Raw genomic sequence first — 16,861 nt, 5'->3', positions numbered from 1 at the left:
CCTGAAAATCTGCAGATTCAACTGCGTTAGTACCTCAAGTGGCTCAGTGTCTCTCTGTGTTTCACAATGTTCTTGTGAATTGATTTGGGTTCATAGAATAGAATCCCTACAGCGAAGGAGGCCATTCAGCCCATCAAGTCTGCACTGACCACAATCCCATCCAGGCCCTATCCCTGTAACCCCACATATTTACCCTGCTAATCCCTCTAATGTACACACCCCGGGACACTAAGGACAATTTAACATGACCAATGCACCTAACCCACACATCTGTGGGCGGTGGAAGGAAAACCACGCAGACACGGGGAGAACGTGCAAACTCCACACAGAAGTGACCCAAGCCGGGCATCGAACCCAGGTCCCTGGAGCTGTGAGGCAGCAGTGCTAACCACCATCTGAACAACCTCAAATCTGTTACCTATTGGGTTTAGTGATCCAAAGTGGGCAAGCAATAGAAGTATAATATGCTATAAACTATGCTAAGCTTCAACAGTCTTGAACATACACAAAATGTTGCAACACTTTTGACTTGTTGGCAACTTGTTGGTAAGGTTTTCTGGGCTAATTAATATGCATTGCATTCTTAAATGTCAATAAAGCGGTTTACCATCAAGCATTTTCTTGGAGAGGTTAATAAAGTTTTCACAGATGCAATGTGTCTGCTGATGTTTTGTAAAGAATGCCCAATCTCAGCAAACTGTCTAGATAAGTGGTCCCTTCCAGTTAAATTAGGTTTGCTAATGTAGCATGGACTGAAATTGAACTAGGATCTGGTCTTTCTGGCTCAGTTGTGTATAGTCTCAATTATCGGAGCCATGAGGGGAGCCCTACATAGGCATGAATTTAAATATTGAGGATTTCTGTTTTTTGAGGTTTGTTGCAGGTTGTTTTACTGATTTACACAATGTGTTTTGTAAAAACAAAGAGCTGTCTGATATTACCCCCACAATTCCAACCCCCCTGCTTCAAAGTATAAATTACAATAATTTACTGAGCTACTGAACCACAAAATGCTGTGACAGCCACGGGAGACAGAGAAAGGTCACGGAATTACCTGATAGTATGGGTGGTTGCCTCTGGAGTCCATCAACGGGTAGGACATTTGCTGGCTGACTCTCGGGTCCAGGGCTGGATATGATGAGTAAGGCACGGCATAAGGCTGCTGAGGTTCTGTACTGTAATCCTGGCACACGTACGGGTAGGTGTAACCATAAGCTGTGTGTGTCTGTGCCGGGGGATACGGGTGCTGTGGCATCACCTCATGGTGGGCAGGGGGATGAGGGGCACCCGCTGCTGTTACTGGAGCTTCAGCCGTCAGCTGCTGTGCTGCAGGCTGCGAGGGGCCAGACACAGGGTACCCATAACCTGCTGGTGGGTACTGCCCACTGACTGGCACAGTGCCTCCTTGGCGCTTGGACTGATCGTGAGCTGCTGGTGGAAGTGGCGCTGCCTGCTGTCCGGTCACTGCGGCAATCGGCTGCTGCTGTTGGACATCTGTGGTGACCTGCAGGTAGAAACCAGGTTTGTCATTGGTATAGATCCCTGTGGTGTAAGTGTGGCAGGGAGCAGGGTACTGTGTGGCACCACTGAGTGGCAGGGAAGCTGCTGGGTTAGTCACAGGAGCACGGTGCAGAGTGAAATCGAGCAGCTCACAGTTGGTTTGATCAAACACTTGATTCTTTGTTTCATCCTTACTGCTGTCGCCAGGCGGTTGAAGGTTGGAAGTTGGGGTAGTTACAGCGGCAGCAGGAGCTCTGCTTGATGGGGGGCTAGTGGGAGCAGCAGGGTCTGCAGGTGGTACTTCAGTGGTCAGCCTTGGGTTGAGGCGGCTGTCTGTGGCCAGGTTAAGTGGAGCCTGAATATGCACTGGTCCCTGCGCTGTGGTGACAATGTCAGGATTCAGCAAGACTGGAGGTCCAAAGGCCACACTCTGACCATCACCTCGGTCTCGGAGAGGTCGCTCAGCACTGGGCAGGTGGGGGGAGGTCTGGAGAGGCTGAGCGAGCAGCACGGGTGGGGTCGGTGAGGCTGGAGTCGGGACCAGAAGCGTGGCATAGCTGGGACTTGCCTGGTTTTTTGGGGCTCTGTCCTCTGTGCCCTGGGGAGGGTTTTCCATGTTTCCCGGAGGTGCAGGGTAGTTCAGACCCTTGCCAACATCTTCAGGTGGCTGAAGAACCTCCACTACGGGCTCTTTGGCTGCTGCAGGCACTGCAGGAGCAGCTGGAGCTAGCATGATCCCGGCACAGAAGCTTGGCAGCTCGCTCTGGGCCCACAGGGTGGCAGCAGGACTCTCCGATTTCACCCAGACACCAGCCACCCTTGAGGAGGGCCGTTTGTGAGGCTCTTCTGATGCAGGACGTGTCACGCTCTCAGGGGTCCCCGCGCCAGGGTAGAGGTTTGAGTGAGGACGGGAGACGCGGATGTTTTCCACGTTGTCCGGTGGTTGTTCCAGATTGCCCGGGGAGATGTCCGGCACGCCAGCTCCATGTCGCTGCCCCACAGCGCTGACTGCTGATTGGTTCAGCTCCATCACCATCTTCGCCTGGTCCACTTCAGCAGCTTTGATCGTCAGCTGGCCATGTGACCGGACTGGCTCGAACGAGCTGTTGGCACTGGCTTGGAAGGTGGCCATGGGTTTGGGAGAGCTGAGGGTAGGAGGCTGAGACAGCTGGCTGTAGTACAAGGACCGCCCTGCACCCTCCACCTCACGACTCAGGGGGGAAGAGTCAATCTGCTCAAAGAAACGGGATGGGGTGTCCGTGGGAGGCTTCCCACTCTCTTGCTGGATGAACGTGCTCATCTGGGCTTGGGATCTCCTTAAACTGGAGCCGCTGCTGTGGCTGGCGCTGCTGTGATTGGAGGAGATGCTATCGGAACGCAGAGGGTGGTGTGCAGAGTCGGGGGCCTCGAGGTTCAGTGGTGCACCCCCTCCAGCCATGTTTCTAGCAGGATGCAGCCCTTGGTTCACCAATCCTGACAGAGGCTGGAATCCTGTAGGAATTTTGTCAGGTTCACTGGGCAGCACCTCCTGGTTCTGGACAAAATCAGAATTTTCATCATCCTCCAAAACAAGGCCTCCACCCGGAGGGACAGCAGAATCCGTCGTCCCACCAGGGTCCCCACCCCCTTGGCTGTAAACACCGCAGGGGGCAGGCAGGCGAGGACCTAAACCCCGAGACTCCACACCGCCAGCACACAGGTCAGGCAGCTGCGGCGCACTGAAGAACGACCCAGAGCTGGGCTGAAAGGCATCTCCGATGGTGGCACTGACCCCAGTCTGCTGTTCAGGCACCAGGGTCTCCTCATTCTCCACTTCACCCCCTTTGAAAAACATGGAGACCGTTCCCGGGTCAGAGTCAGCTGGTGGACCCAGGTGTGCGGTGGGACAGTCAGTCTTGTGCCCATGGAGAGGTACAGAATGCTGCTGGCACAGTTCTCGAGGGGGGCTGGATGACCAGCCTTCTGGCCGGCCAAAGCCAGGGCTGGGGAAGTTGTGTTGGCGCTGGGGTGGTGGGTGGAATGGAAGTGGTCGGCCAGCGTCTTGGTGCTCGGCTCCGACAAACTGCGTGTGGGGCTCCAGCGGTGGGGAATGGTGCTGCTGGTAGTGGCTGCTGGCTGCCTGGTTTTGGTGAGGTGGGACAGGTGCTGGCTGAGGCGCACCGTAACCCCCAAAGCCCTGAGTCTGGGGATCACTGGGCTGGAAATAGTTCTGGACGGATGGAGGCCGACTGCCATGGTTCGCCACCCACTGTGAGGAGCCTGAGGAGCCAGGCTGGAACTGCAGCGGAAAAGCGGGTGCAGCAGGGGGAAAGGAATGGGGCTCTTGTCCCCCCTCCTGCCCAGGGGGGGGCCTGGCCTGCAAGCGGGCCTGCCCCATCTCACTGTTCTCCGAGCCCAGACCTGTGTGAAAATATGAGGGCTCTTGGGGCAGTCCCTGTCCAGCTTCAGCCCCTTGAAGAGGGGCGGCAGGGGAAAACTGACCAGCCTCACCGAACCTTGGCATTGGGGGAAGTGGGGCTGGTGCACCATAGGGTTCACACCGTTCCCCCAGAGCAGCAGGCACTCCAGAAAATGGAACTTGTGCGCCTCCTGAAGCATCTGTGGGCCAAGGGGCCTGACTGCCATTTTGGCGGCTGGAGAATGGTGGCCCACCATTGACAGCGTTTTGCAGTGATGGCGAACCGTCAGTCTGAGCTGCCCGGCCAAGTCCAAACGGGTCAGTGACTGGCGGTGGAGGCAATGTGGCAGGAACCCCCGAAAGGGGCGTATTGGGCCGCCTATAGGGAGCATTCCGACGGAAAACGTTGTGGGTTCCTCCGCTCACAGGGACTCCAGCGATGTTGCTGACTCCTGGTGATGAACGGGGGGGCGGTGGCTGCATTGCTGGGCTCTGCATCGAGCTGTGACGGCTGGAAAACTATGTCGAAGGGCGACGGGACTGCCAAATAATCACCGTATCTTTTGGGGAGACAGAGACAGACAATTAGTCTTCCAGGGACAAGTACCACAGATGATTCAGTCAGAGAATAGCAAAACTGACAGCATATTAATACAAAATATATCAAGCCCAGTGCAGCAATCAATCAGCATTTATTTAAAGAAATAAAGAATGGCTTAGATTCTCTGTAATTGCCTCTATCTCTACTACCACCACCCTCACCCCCCCATCTGTGACCTCCTCTATCCCTACAATCACCCCCATCTGTGACCTCCTTTATCTAGAACCACCCATGCCTCCCCACCACTGAGATCTGTGCTTCTCCAGTTCTGATCTTCCTGATTTTATACTTTACTCCACTATTGCAGCACCATATGTGTCAAAAGCTGGGTAAAGAGACAAGGTTTAAGGTCACAAGCTAATCATTTCAATGTGATCCAGCATTTTATGACAATTCAGACAGTAACTTTGCTGAAATGTGTCATTAATTCCAGTGTAGTGGTTATGATACAGGATTAGCAAGCTGGAGGATGCAGATTGCAATCTCACTGGGGGAAAATCAGCTGGTTTTGGGCTTGTTCGACTACAGGCCAAATAAACAGCCATGCAGTCGATCCTAATCACTACCTGTTGGATCCTCGTGCACTGACAGGTGAGGTCAAAGTCAAGTTCAGCTGTGATGCCCACTGCAGGCAAGAAACCTGCCAATACAAAGCTCAGACAATGAAGAATGACTACACATCCACAAATAAGCCTAGGGACCAAGGAACACACAAAACTGAGAAATAAGAATCCACAGGAAGCTAACAAACTTATCCTAAGTTAATTTATTAGTCACAGTAGCCTTATATTAACACTGCAAAGAAGTTATTGTGAAAATCCTCTAGTCACCACACTCTGGTGCCTGTTTGGGTACACTGAGGGAGAATTTAGCATGGCCAATGCATGCTAACCAGCACACCTTTAAGAGTGTGGGAGGAAACTCACGCAGACACGGGGAGAATGTGTAAACTCCACAAGACAGTGATCCAAGCCAGGAATCGAACCCAAGTCCCTGGCGTTGAGGCAGCAGTGCTAACCACTGTGCCACCATGCCACCCCAACGCTGTACCTTCCCTCTTGTCCAGAAAGTATTAGCTCTTGGACAGAGTTGTCCAAGTTAACAGCCGCTCATTGCTCCTAAATCTCACCAGTTCCACTGCCTCCAGGAACCATCAATGCTTTTGGTCGTACAGCATGAAACTCATTTATTTTGCTCCGTTGAAGCAGCACAAGATGCTTTTTAAACATTAAAAGCACTATATAACTGCACCTACTAGCAGAGTGGTAATTAACCTCCAAAAATAAAACACGGATCAAATCACAGGATCCTCACAGTGCAGAATGACAGGAGTTTGTGCACTGTGAATCATGGCACAATCTTCCTGTTAACTACATGAGCTACATAAACTAGACACACACACTGACCCAAAGTTCTCAGGCAGCAGTGAAGTTACAGCACAGACTGCTGACTATGGGGGAAGATCTAGTGATCTGGGTGACGTGAATTTCCTTTCTCCCTGTCCGAGCTCAAATCTGCCAAACCAAGCCAGGCCTCAGCAACAATGATGTCATCAAGTCAGGTAAGCAGCCAATTACACAACTATTCTCAGACAAAAACCTTATTAAAAGTTCTGATCATTCTATGCTAATAAATATTTAAATTATGAAGCGAGCAAAGTAAACGATTGGGACATATTCATAGGATTAGGGTAGAAACTGAAATATTAAACTATAATCAGCATTTGGAGAAACTGGAATACCAATTATTCAATATAACATTCTATAGTCATTGAGGACCACAGCGGTTTTCCAGCAAAAATTGTGGAGTCAGCAAAACCACTAAAACCAAGTTATACCTCATTCAACGAGGAGAAATATAGAATCTCTACAGTGCATAAGGAGACCATTCAGCCCATCGAGTCTGCACTGGCTCTCTGAAAGAGCATCTTACACAAGCCTGCCCACCCCCCGCCCTAATCTCATCCACCTAACCTCACATCTTTGGACTGTGGGAAGAAACCCTCGCAGGCACAGGGAGACCTCACACAGACAGTGACCAAGACCAGAATCGAACTTGGCGCTGTGAGGCAGCAAGGCTAACCACCATGCTACCTGACAGTGTTCTTACAAAGAGGTTAAGAGCACAAAAGCAGCAGCTCTGGTTAATTCAGTGATTTTTAATTGTTGTAAACTTATAGTGAGACCAAATTCTGGATTTTTGTGCTTATGCACGCCTAGACTCCCAAACTCTGTCAGTGTCAGCACAGTAATGACTGGGAAAATACTGAATTTCATTAATTCTGAAAAATATGTGTCATAGAATAGGATAGCCCAGGTGGAAGCCAACCAGACCATCTTGCTTGCTATATCAAATCAATTCATCCCACTCCTCATTTTTTCAGGCAACCTTTTCCCGACTGAACGACGTCCCTGCCCCTTCAGGCAGCACATTCCAAATTCTAATCCTGGAATCGAACTGGGCTCCCTGGTGATGTGATGTAGCAGTGTTCACTACTGTGCCACCTCAAAGATATTTCAAAAGTACTTAATTGACTATGAAACATTTTAAGACATCTCGAGCTCCTAAAAAGGCACTACATAAATGCAAGTCAGTCCTTCACTTTAGATCATACCATCTTTGTGCAGCTGCCAAGAAAGCACCAGCACAAGAAAACATTCCACTAAATACTGCAGGGAATGGCGAACCTTTGAACTTCGGAGTACACAGAACAATTAACCTGAGTGCCAGTAGCATTACCCTGATGTAGTGCTCCTTCCCGCAGCACGAAGGGGTGGGGAAAATCAACTATGATTTTAACAGTAAGAAAGCTGAGTGGCTTTCTAATGTTCCTAATGCCAGCAAACTGTTGCAGTAAGTGAAGTGGGGAAGAGATTGCTGTTAAGATATCCCAGTCAGGTTCGGTATCATTGACTCAGAATATAATAGCATTGAAGCAAGTCATTTTATGATATTCAGACACAGATCATAAAGGTGCCAGGTTCAGTGAGTAGTGATCAGAAGCAGGAACCTGGCTCTATCCCTACTGCACAGACATCTGAAGGCAAGAACAGCCTGGCTCCCTCAACATGGCACAGGGACTGGTTATCAGCTGATCAAAAAATAATTCAGGTCATAGCTGGCAGGTGCTAAAGCCACCCTGGCTCAGAGTGCTGGAATGCCGGATATCCTGAACAGTAGCTCAGTAACGGGATCGCTGATGTGGAACGTGTGTGTATGTGCACATGTAGCAGGATGTACCGACGCTGCAAAAGAGCTCTTCCGCAGACTATGCCCTGAACAAACAGGGAACCTCCCATTAATGTAAACGGAACCAGCAATCTCTGAAATTTCTTTCAGAAAATAACATTTTAAGTTCCAGTACCTGAGTCATTTGAGACCTACTGAGGTGACTGGAGTGTGTTTGGGATGAACAGGCAGCCCCCAGTCTATGGTTCCCAAAGCTCTCCACCACTGAGTGCCCCTTGCCTCATGTTGACTCTGTTGTAGACTGACTGACCAGAGGCTGATCACATTTAAAACCAGAATAAATTCAAGGGACACTAGAGGCTGGTCTTTCGAAAACCTGTTCCAGTCTCCAGACAAACCCTTCCATCTCTCTCAGCCCTTCAGGATGTGTCCGCAAACAGGAGAGAAGTAACATTTCGATGTGTCAGAACTGGTGACTGCAGTTAGATCCTGGCTGAATTCACATGGTTATGCTGTGACTACAAAAAGGCTCCTTTAACAAGCTTTGCAGAACAATGGTGTCTTCATGTCTCAGGCAGCAGGTTCAGACAACACAAGAGGCCATTCAGCCCTTCACACCAGCTCTTTTGAAAAGGTTCCTGCTCCTTTCCCCATTGTCCTCGATTTCTCCTTTTCCAGTAATTACCCAAATCCCTTTGAAAATTATTAGTGAATCTGCTCCACTTCCTTTCAGGCAGCATGTATCCAGATCACAACAAGTTGCTGTGTAAAAAGAAATTCTCATCTCCCCTTCTGGCTCTTTCGCCCGTGCTCTTCAGTGTGTGTCCCTCTGATTACCCAGCCTATTGCCAATGGAAACAGTTTCTCCTGATTTGCTGTAAGTAGTCTCACAACACCAGCTTAAAGTCCAACAGGTTTTTTGGTAGCTCTTGGAGCACTGCTCCTTCGTCAGCTGAGTGGCACTCACTTGATGAAAGTGCAGTGCTCCGAAAGCTCATGCTACTAAATAAACCTGTTGGACTTTAGCTTGGTGTTGAGACTACTTACTGTGTCTACCCCAATCCAACACTGGCATCTCCACATCCTTATTTACTCTCTATAGTGTCTTTGAAGTGCTTCCTTAGTCCCTCTTTTGCTCTGGAGCCTTCCTTGAACTGGGTGAAGATTTGCTTTGGCAGCTGGGACTCTGCCATCTCGACTACATGGCCAGACCAGCGGAGTTGGTTTTGGATGCTCTTGACCTTGGTGCTCTTGGCTTCAAGGATGCTGACGTTAGTACGCCTGTCCTCGCAGCTGACATGGAAAATCCAGCTCAAATAGTGCTGATGGTGCCTCTCCAAGGCCTTGAGGTAATGTCTGTATGCAATCCAAGTTTCTGAACTGTATAAAAAAGATGGAGGACAACTGCTTTGTACACAATTAATTTGGTGTCAGCACGAGCATCACACTCATCAAAGACTCTGATCCTTAGGAATCCAAAGGTGGCACTCATGGAGTAGATACAACGTTGGACCTCCACATCAATGCCAGCCTTTGATGAGATGTGTCTCCCCAGGCAGGGGGAAATGTGCCACAGTTGGGCGGGTTCCTCCGTTGATCCTGATAGAGGGGGAGACTGGATCTTGCCCAGGGTGGGTTGGCAAAGGACTTGCATCTTCTTGATGGTGAGGATGATTTTTCGATACGTTTCCATTAAGGTACCAAGCATGGCTTGGAAATTCTCTTCTGAGAGCAGAGATGGTGATCTGCATACAGATGTCAGTGTCATTTTCTTCTCAAATTTCAACCAGCTGAGGTTGAAAAGGTCTCTGTCCATCCTGATGTCTACTCCACTGGAAATCTTGTTCTTGACCAGACAAAAGATGGTGGCAATGAAGATGGAGAAAAGGTTGGGAGCGATGACATCTCTAGTTAACTCCAGTCTTGACCTCAGAGTTTTGTCTTATTCCCGGTGAGGATTGTCACCAACACCTTCTTGTGGAGGAGCCAGAGGATGCTGATGAATTTCTCTGAACAGCCAGCCTTTGACAGGGTCTTCCATAGCACTTCCCGACTGGCTGAGTCAAAAGCCTTGATCAGATCAATGTAGGCTGTGTAAAGTGGTTGATGTTGCCCCTGGCATTTCTCTTGAAGTTGTCAGGCAGTGAAAATCATGTCCTCTGTTCCAGTTTGGTCAGAAGCCACACTGACTTTCTGGAAGGATTAAGTCAGAGAATGGGAGAGGGCGGCTAGTCAGGAAGGCAGCTAACGGGGATTCGGGTGATGATCTTCCTGACGATAATGTAAGGAGATTCCGATTCCTCGCTTTGTCTCCTTTTTTGAAGATGGTGGCAATGACAACATCTGAGGTTAGCAGGAATTTCTTTTCTGACCCAGATTTTCAGGAACAGCTGATGGAGATAATGAGCAATCTCCTCTCCAAGTTTAAAAATCTTCACTGGAATCCGGTCCACTCTTGTGGCTTTTCCATTCTTTGCGTGTTTAATGGAGGCTTCAACTTCATCCATGCTCGATAGGAAGCCAAAATCACCTTTTGGTGGTGAGTTGGGAGATTTCCTCACATACGTCCTCATCCATGATTGTATTTAGGAGTTCTCACCACAGAAGGCTGATGTTTTTTTTTGTCCCCTAACAGGGCTGAGTCCATATATTGCCTTGGTAGCCCTGAGGAAGCCCTGGATGTTGTCTCTTTGATGGTAACAACATCCCGTGGTCTCAGGATTGGACCAAGGGAGCACTGCACTGTTGAAGTACCATTAAACCAAAGCTCTTTCTAGATACTCAGTAAACATAAAAGACCACAAGATGTAGGGGCAGAAGTAGGCCATTTGGCCCATCAGGTCTGCTCCACCATTCAATGAGATCATAACTGATCTGATATAATAATCTTCAGCTCCATTTTCTTGCCTTATCTCCGACCCATGATTCCTTCACCAATTAAAAATCTGTCTATCTCAGTCTTGAAGATACCTAACCCAGTCTCTACAGCCCTCTGCAGTAAAGAATTCCACAGATTCACTACCGTCAGAAGAAATTCCTTCTCATTTCTGTCTTGGGTTCTATGGCCATTATTTCTAAGATCTGGGAAGGCTCTCCCTGGTGACCTGGCCGTTATTTATTCCTCAACTAACATCACTAAAAGAGATCATCTGGTCACAATCACATTGCTGTTTGTGGGAGCTTGCTGTGCACAAACTGTCACATTTCCTACATCACAACAGTGACAATACTTTGCCAAGTACTTCTCTGACTGGAAAGCACTTAGGGGCATCCCGAGGTCAGGAAAGATTCTGCAGAAAGGCACAGCTTTCTTTACTGGGGTAAACAGCCTGGCCAGTCCAGCATGCAGTGAGGTAGGAGAACCCAGCCTGAGCCAAGTTCACTGTCTCATTTTGTCAAGTCATTACAATTGGTAAAAACAAACATTTCCTACTCCAACCGACCCTCCTGGAACAGGCAGGCACGGCCTGTCCCTATTGAAACTCAATGCAGCGGGTTACCAAGTAACAACACGTGGGTAAAATGTTGGAGGGCAGCTGGCACTCTTTAACACCCAGCATGGGCCAGAGCCTTCAGGGCCAAGACCTTGAGATCCAGAGGTGTGAACACTATCCACAGAGCCCCAAGAAAGGACTCTCTGTGCATAGGGAAGATTGATGGCATATATGCCATGAAAGACCCCTTCAGAAAGCTCAAGCTGTGCAGGTGGACAGGGTTCAGGTGCTGACTGTGGACCAATTTGGCTGCACAAAACAATACACAAGGGAGGAGATTAGACAGTGGTAAAGTGACAGTTGTGAGAAGGGGGATTTGAGTCATGACACACAATAGCCACAGCCCTAACTCCCAGACATTGCCACAATACCCCCACATCCCCCAAGTCATCGCTCCATTAGAAACCCTCAATTTAATTCAACCTCCGGTCTCAGCCCCCCTAACTCCTCCTAAACCCCAACTCCCAGAAACTTTGCAGTTCTCAACACACAACTATGCCGAGTCTCCCTCCTCCTATCCGCCTCCTCCCTCACCCTACCACCATCCCCTCTGCCTCCTCATACCCCCATCCATCTAACACCCATCTCCCTACTCCATAGCCCCATAGTGCACCTACACCTCCCCAAGGTCAGCTCGTCACCTCACATTTCTACTCCCCCATACCAACACTTCTATTTGCCCCCTCATACTCCATTGTACCCTCCCATACTCCTTCCCATTACTCCCCTCTCCCCACCCTTTGATCCACATTTTCTCCCTCCCTAGCCCTTGCTTCCTCTCCTCACCTAACCTCTGACCCCAACATCACCTCCCCCTCCCCTCCACCCCTTAGTTAATTGCACACACACAAAACTCCCCCTCTCACACTCACCCATGTCTCCCTCACTTACTTATCTCTGTCACAGACACACTTACTTACTCCCCCGTGTCTCCATCTCCCTCCCCCTCTCTCACACTAACTTATCCCCTCTCTCTCTCACACACTTACCCTCGTCTCTCTCACTTACCCCGCTCTTCCTCTCTCTCTCTGACCCATCTTTCTCTCTTTCAGACTTACCCCGCTCTTCCTCTCTCTCTCTGACCCATCTTTCTCTCTTTCAGACTTACCCCGCTCTCTCAAACTCTCACGCTTACCCCGCTCTCTCAAACTCTCACGCTTACCCCGCTCTCTCAAACTCTCACGCTTACCCCGCTCTCTCAAACTCTCACGCTTACCCCGCTCTCTCAAACTCTCACGCTTACCCCGCTCTCTCAAACTCTCACGCTTACCCCGCTCTCTCAAACTCTCACGCTTACCCCGCTCTCTCAAACTCTCACGCTTACCCCGCTCTCCCTCTCTCACACTTACCCCGCTCTCCCTCTCTCTTGCTTCCTAGCCCCCCCCCCACACACGCGCTTAGCCCCCCCCCCCCACACACACGCGCTTATCCCCCCCACACACACACGCGCTTAGCCACCCCCGCATGCGCACATACGCGCTTAACCCCCCCCGCACGCGCACACACGCGCTTACCCCCCAGCACGCGCGCTCACGCGCTTACCCCCCCGTGCACGCACACAAGCTTACCCCCCCGTGCACGCACACAAGCTTACCCCCCCGTGCACGCACACAAGCTTACCCCCCCGTGCACGCACACAAGCTTACCCCCCCCGCGCGCACACAAGCTTACCCCCCCGCACGCGCACACACGCGCTTACCCCCCCAGCACGCGCGCTCACGCGCTTACCCCCCCGTGCACGCACACAAGCTTACCCCCCGTGCACGCACACAAGCTTACCCCCCCCGCGCGCGCACACACGCGCTTACCCCCCCAGCGCGCGCGCTCACGCGCTTACCCCCCCAGCACGCGCGCTCACGCGCTTACCCCCCCAGCACGCGCGCTCACGCGCTTACCCCCCCAGCACGCGCGCTCACGCGCTTACCCCCCCAGCACGCGCGCTCACGCGCTTACCCCCCCAGCACGCGCGCTCACGCGCTTACCCCCCCAGCACGCGCGCTCACGCGCTTACCCCCCCAGCACGCGCGCTCACGCGCTTACCCCCCCAGCACGCGCGCTCACGCGCTTACCCCCCCAGCACGCGCGCTCACGCGCTTACCCCCCCAGCACGCGCGCTCACGCGCTTACACCCCCCGTGCGCGCGCACACGCTTACCCCCCCAGCACGCGCGCTCACGCGCTTACCCCCCCAGCACGCGCGCTCACGCGCTTACCCCCCCAGCACGCGCGCACACGCGCTTACACCCCCCGTGCGCGCACACACGCTTACCCCCCCCGCGCGCACACACACGCTTACGCCCCTCTTTCTCTGTCTCTCTCTCCGGGTTCCCCCCCTCCCTGTCCCCCCTTCTCTCTCTCCCCACCCCACTTCTCTCTCCCCGTCTCCCCCCCCACCCCACTTCTCTCTCCCCGTCTCCCCCCCCACCCCACTTCTCTCTCCCCGTCTCCCCCCCCACCCCACTTCTCTCTCCCCGTCTCCCCCCCCACCCCACTTCTCTCTCCCCGTCTCCCCCCCCACCCCACTTCTCTCTCCCCGTCTCCCCCCCCACCCCACTTCTCTCTCCCCGTCTCCCCCCCCACCCCACTTCTCTCTCCCCGTCTCCCCCCCCACCCCACTTCTCTCTCCCCGTCTCCCCCCCCACCCCACTTCTCTCTCCCCGTCTCCCCCCCCACCCCACTTCTCTCTCCCCGTCTCCCCCCCCACCCCACTTCTCTCTCCCCGTCTCCCCCCCCACCCCACTTCTCTCTCCCCGTCTCCCCCCCCACCCCACTTCTCTCTCCCCGTCTCCCCCCCCACCCCACTTCTCTCTCCCCGTCTCCCCCCCCACCCCACTTCTCTCTCCCCGTCTCCCCCCCCACCCCACTTCTCTCTCCCCGTCTCCCCCCCCACCCCACTTCTCTCTCCCCGTCTCCCCCCCCACCCCACTTCTCTCTCCCCGTCTCCCCCTTCTCTCTCCCTGTCCTCCCCCACCCCACTTCTCTCTCCCTGTCCTCCCCCCCCACTTCTCTCTCCCTGTCCTCCCCCCCCACTTCTCTCTCCCTGTCCTCCCCCCCACTTCTCTCTCCCTGTCCCCCCCCCCCACTTCTCTCTCCCTGTCCCCCCCCCCCACTTCTCTCTCCCTGTCCTCCCCCCCACTTCTCTCTCCCTGTCCCCCCCCCCCACTTCTCTCTCCCTGTCCTCCCCCCCACTTCTCTCTCCCTGTCCCCCCCCCCACTTCTCTCTCCCTGTCCCCCCCCCCCACTTCTCTCTCCCTGTCCTCCCCCCCCACTTCTCTCTCCCTGTCCTCCCCCCCACTTCTCTCTCCCTGTCCCCCCCCCCCACTTCTCTCTCCCTGTCCCCCCCCCACTTCTCTCTCCCTGTCCCCCCCCCCCACTTCTCTCTCCCTGTCCCCCCCCCCCACTTCTCTCTCCCTGTCCTCCCCCCCCACTCCTCTCTCCCTGTCCTCCCCCCCCACTCCTCTCTCCCTGTCCTCCCCCCCACTCCTCTCTCCCTGTCCTCCCCCCCACTCCTCTCTCCCTGTCCTCCCCCCCCACTTCTCTCTCCCTGTCCTCCCCCCCCCTTCTCTCTCCCTGTCCTCCCCCCCCCACTTCTCTCTCCCTGTCCTCCCCCCCCACTTCTCTCTCCCTGTCCTCCCCCCCCACTTCTCTCTCCCTGTCCTCCCCCCCACTTCTCTCTCCCTGTCCTCCCCCCCACTTCTCTCTCCCTGTCCTCCCCCCCCCTTCTCTCTCCCTGTCCCCCTCACTCACTCTCTCTCTCTCTGTCTCTCACACACACTTGACCCCTTTCTCTCTCGCTCTCACTTACCTCTCTCACTCACACACACATATCGCTCTCTCCCACACTTACCCCCCTCTCTCTCTCCCTCTGTGTCTCTATCTCTCTCCCGGCGCCATTTTCCCCGGTTGCCGATCGGCGACGTGTACATGCTGACGTCACGCGTTGCGCTACGTCATGACGTCACCGGCCCGGCCGTTAGAAATTGTTTCTTAAAAAAAGAATTATTTTTCTCCAATTCCGATTTCAGTGTTGTTATTCGGTTCCGACTATAAATATATTCTGCGTTATAACCCGAGAGAAGAAGCTTTAAACGCTCGGGATTTTTGACGGAAATTGCCGAAGTGAAGCTCGGATTCTTAAAGGGTCCGTAACCTGGAATCTGACCCCATTCAACAGGAGCCATTCAGCCCATCGTGCCACTGCTGGCTCTTTGGAAAATATAGCCAATTAGACGTCTGCTCTTTTCCCTTCATATATTTGTACAATTCTTCTCTAGGAATGGAATATGGTCCAATTCCCAGGTTGGGTTACTGTCTGTATGCAGTCTGCTCATTCTCTCCGTGTCTGCGTGGGTTTCCTCCAGGTGCTCCAGTTTCCTCCCACAGTCTGAAAGATGTGCTGGTTAGGCGCTGGAATGTGGTGACTAGTGGAATTTCACAGTAACTTCATCGCAGTATTAATATAAGTCTTATTTGTGACTAATAAGTAATAAAAACTTTGAAAATATACATTTAATCAGTTTTTGGCTCCCTTCCCTGCAGTGTTTTCCAGGTCACAAGAACTCACTGCATAAAAAAACTCCCCTTATGTTTCATCAACCTTCTCTAGTTACTGATATATCTGTTCGTAACTTGTACATAGCAGTAAATTTCTACTTGTTCCATATTCATAAACATCTGGGGAAAGTATATGATAATGAACCACCTTTATTTATAAAACTCACAAAAAGCTTGTTGCTGGAATTATTTAAATTGTAACCATCACTCTGAGAGTAAGTGTTATATATTGAAGTGATTGCATGATTACTTTAAGAGCTGATTGTATGATTTGATGGTGATGTAATTGGATTGTTTTAGAGGCTTCTGCTTTTAGTTTCAACTCGTCTTCTATACTGACAACAGCCCCCCTCAATAAATTTGTTGTTGTTAGCTTGAATTCAAGTATGCAAACCATATCTTTTCTTTTTGTTAGAACCTATAAGCGCTAACGTAGTTGGGACATTACAGTAAGAAAACACACTCAATTTACATACAAACATATTGATCACAGTTTGATCGCAATCACAAATTTGATTGTGTTTTTTGAAGGGGTAACTAAGAAGGTAGATGAGGGCAGTGCAGTTGATGTTGTCTACATGGATTTTAGCAAGGCCTTTGAGAAGGTACCGCATGGTAGGTTGTTGCATAAGGTTAAATCTCACGAGATCCAGGGTGAAGTAGCCAATTGGAAACAAAATTAGGTTGATGACAGAAGCCAGGGGCTGGTTGTAGAGGTTGTTTTTCAAACTGGACCAGTGGTGTGCCTCAGGGATTGGTGCTGGGTCCACTGTTATTTGTTACTTATATTCATGATGCGAGTAAGAATTTAGGAGGTATAATTAGTAATTTTGCACAAGGCACCAAAGTTGGTGGTATAGTGGACAGTGAAGAAGATTATCTAGGATTGCAACGGGATCTTGATCAATTGGGCCAATGGGCTGATGAATGGAAGATGGAGTTTATTTTAGATAAATGCGAGGTGATGCATTTTGGTAGATCGAATCGGGGAGGTTAATTGGGGAGAGTTATAGAACAAAGAGATCTAGGGGTACATGTTCATAACTCCTTGAAAATGGAATCACAGGTGGACAGAGTGGTGAAGAAGGCATTCGGCATGCTTGGTTTCATCAGTCAGAACGATGAA

At 51.6% G+C, this 16,861-nt stretch overlaps 1 protein-coding gene across 2 annotated transcripts in view; it reads right to left on the bottom strand.

The window, feature by feature from the left end:
• sec16a (SEC16 homolog A, endoplasmic reticulum export factor) overlaps positions 1-15,099 on the bottom strand; it is a 67,356-nt gene extending 52,257 nt beyond the window's left edge. For both annotated transcript variants that reach the window (XM_080212440.1, XM_080212441.1), the window contains exons 1-2: positions 15,029-15,099; positions 1,055-4,458 (exon numbers count right to left, since the gene is read on the bottom strand). In XM_080212440.1, coding sequence (XP_080068566.1) covers positions 1,055-4,396 — 3,342 coding nt within the window. In that variant the 5' untranslated portion in view covers positions 4,397-4,458; positions 15,029-15,099. The remainder of the gene's footprint in view (positions 1-1,054; positions 4,459-15,028) is intronic.
• Between the last annotated feature and the right edge of the window lie 1,762 nt (positions 15,100-16,861).

Source organism: Carcharhinus amblyrhynchos, chromosome 25 (assembly GCF_965287045.1).
Source record: "Carcharhinus amblyrhynchos chromosome 25, sCarAmb.v2.hapA, whole genome shotgun sequence".
In the NCBI taxonomy this organism is placed as follows: Eukaryota; Metazoa; Chordata; class Chondrichthyes; order Carcharhiniformes; family Carcharhinidae; genus Carcharhinus; species Carcharhinus amblyrhynchos.
Note: the sequence above shows the minus strand (reverse complement) of the source record. Positions and strands in the feature narration are given on the sequence as shown.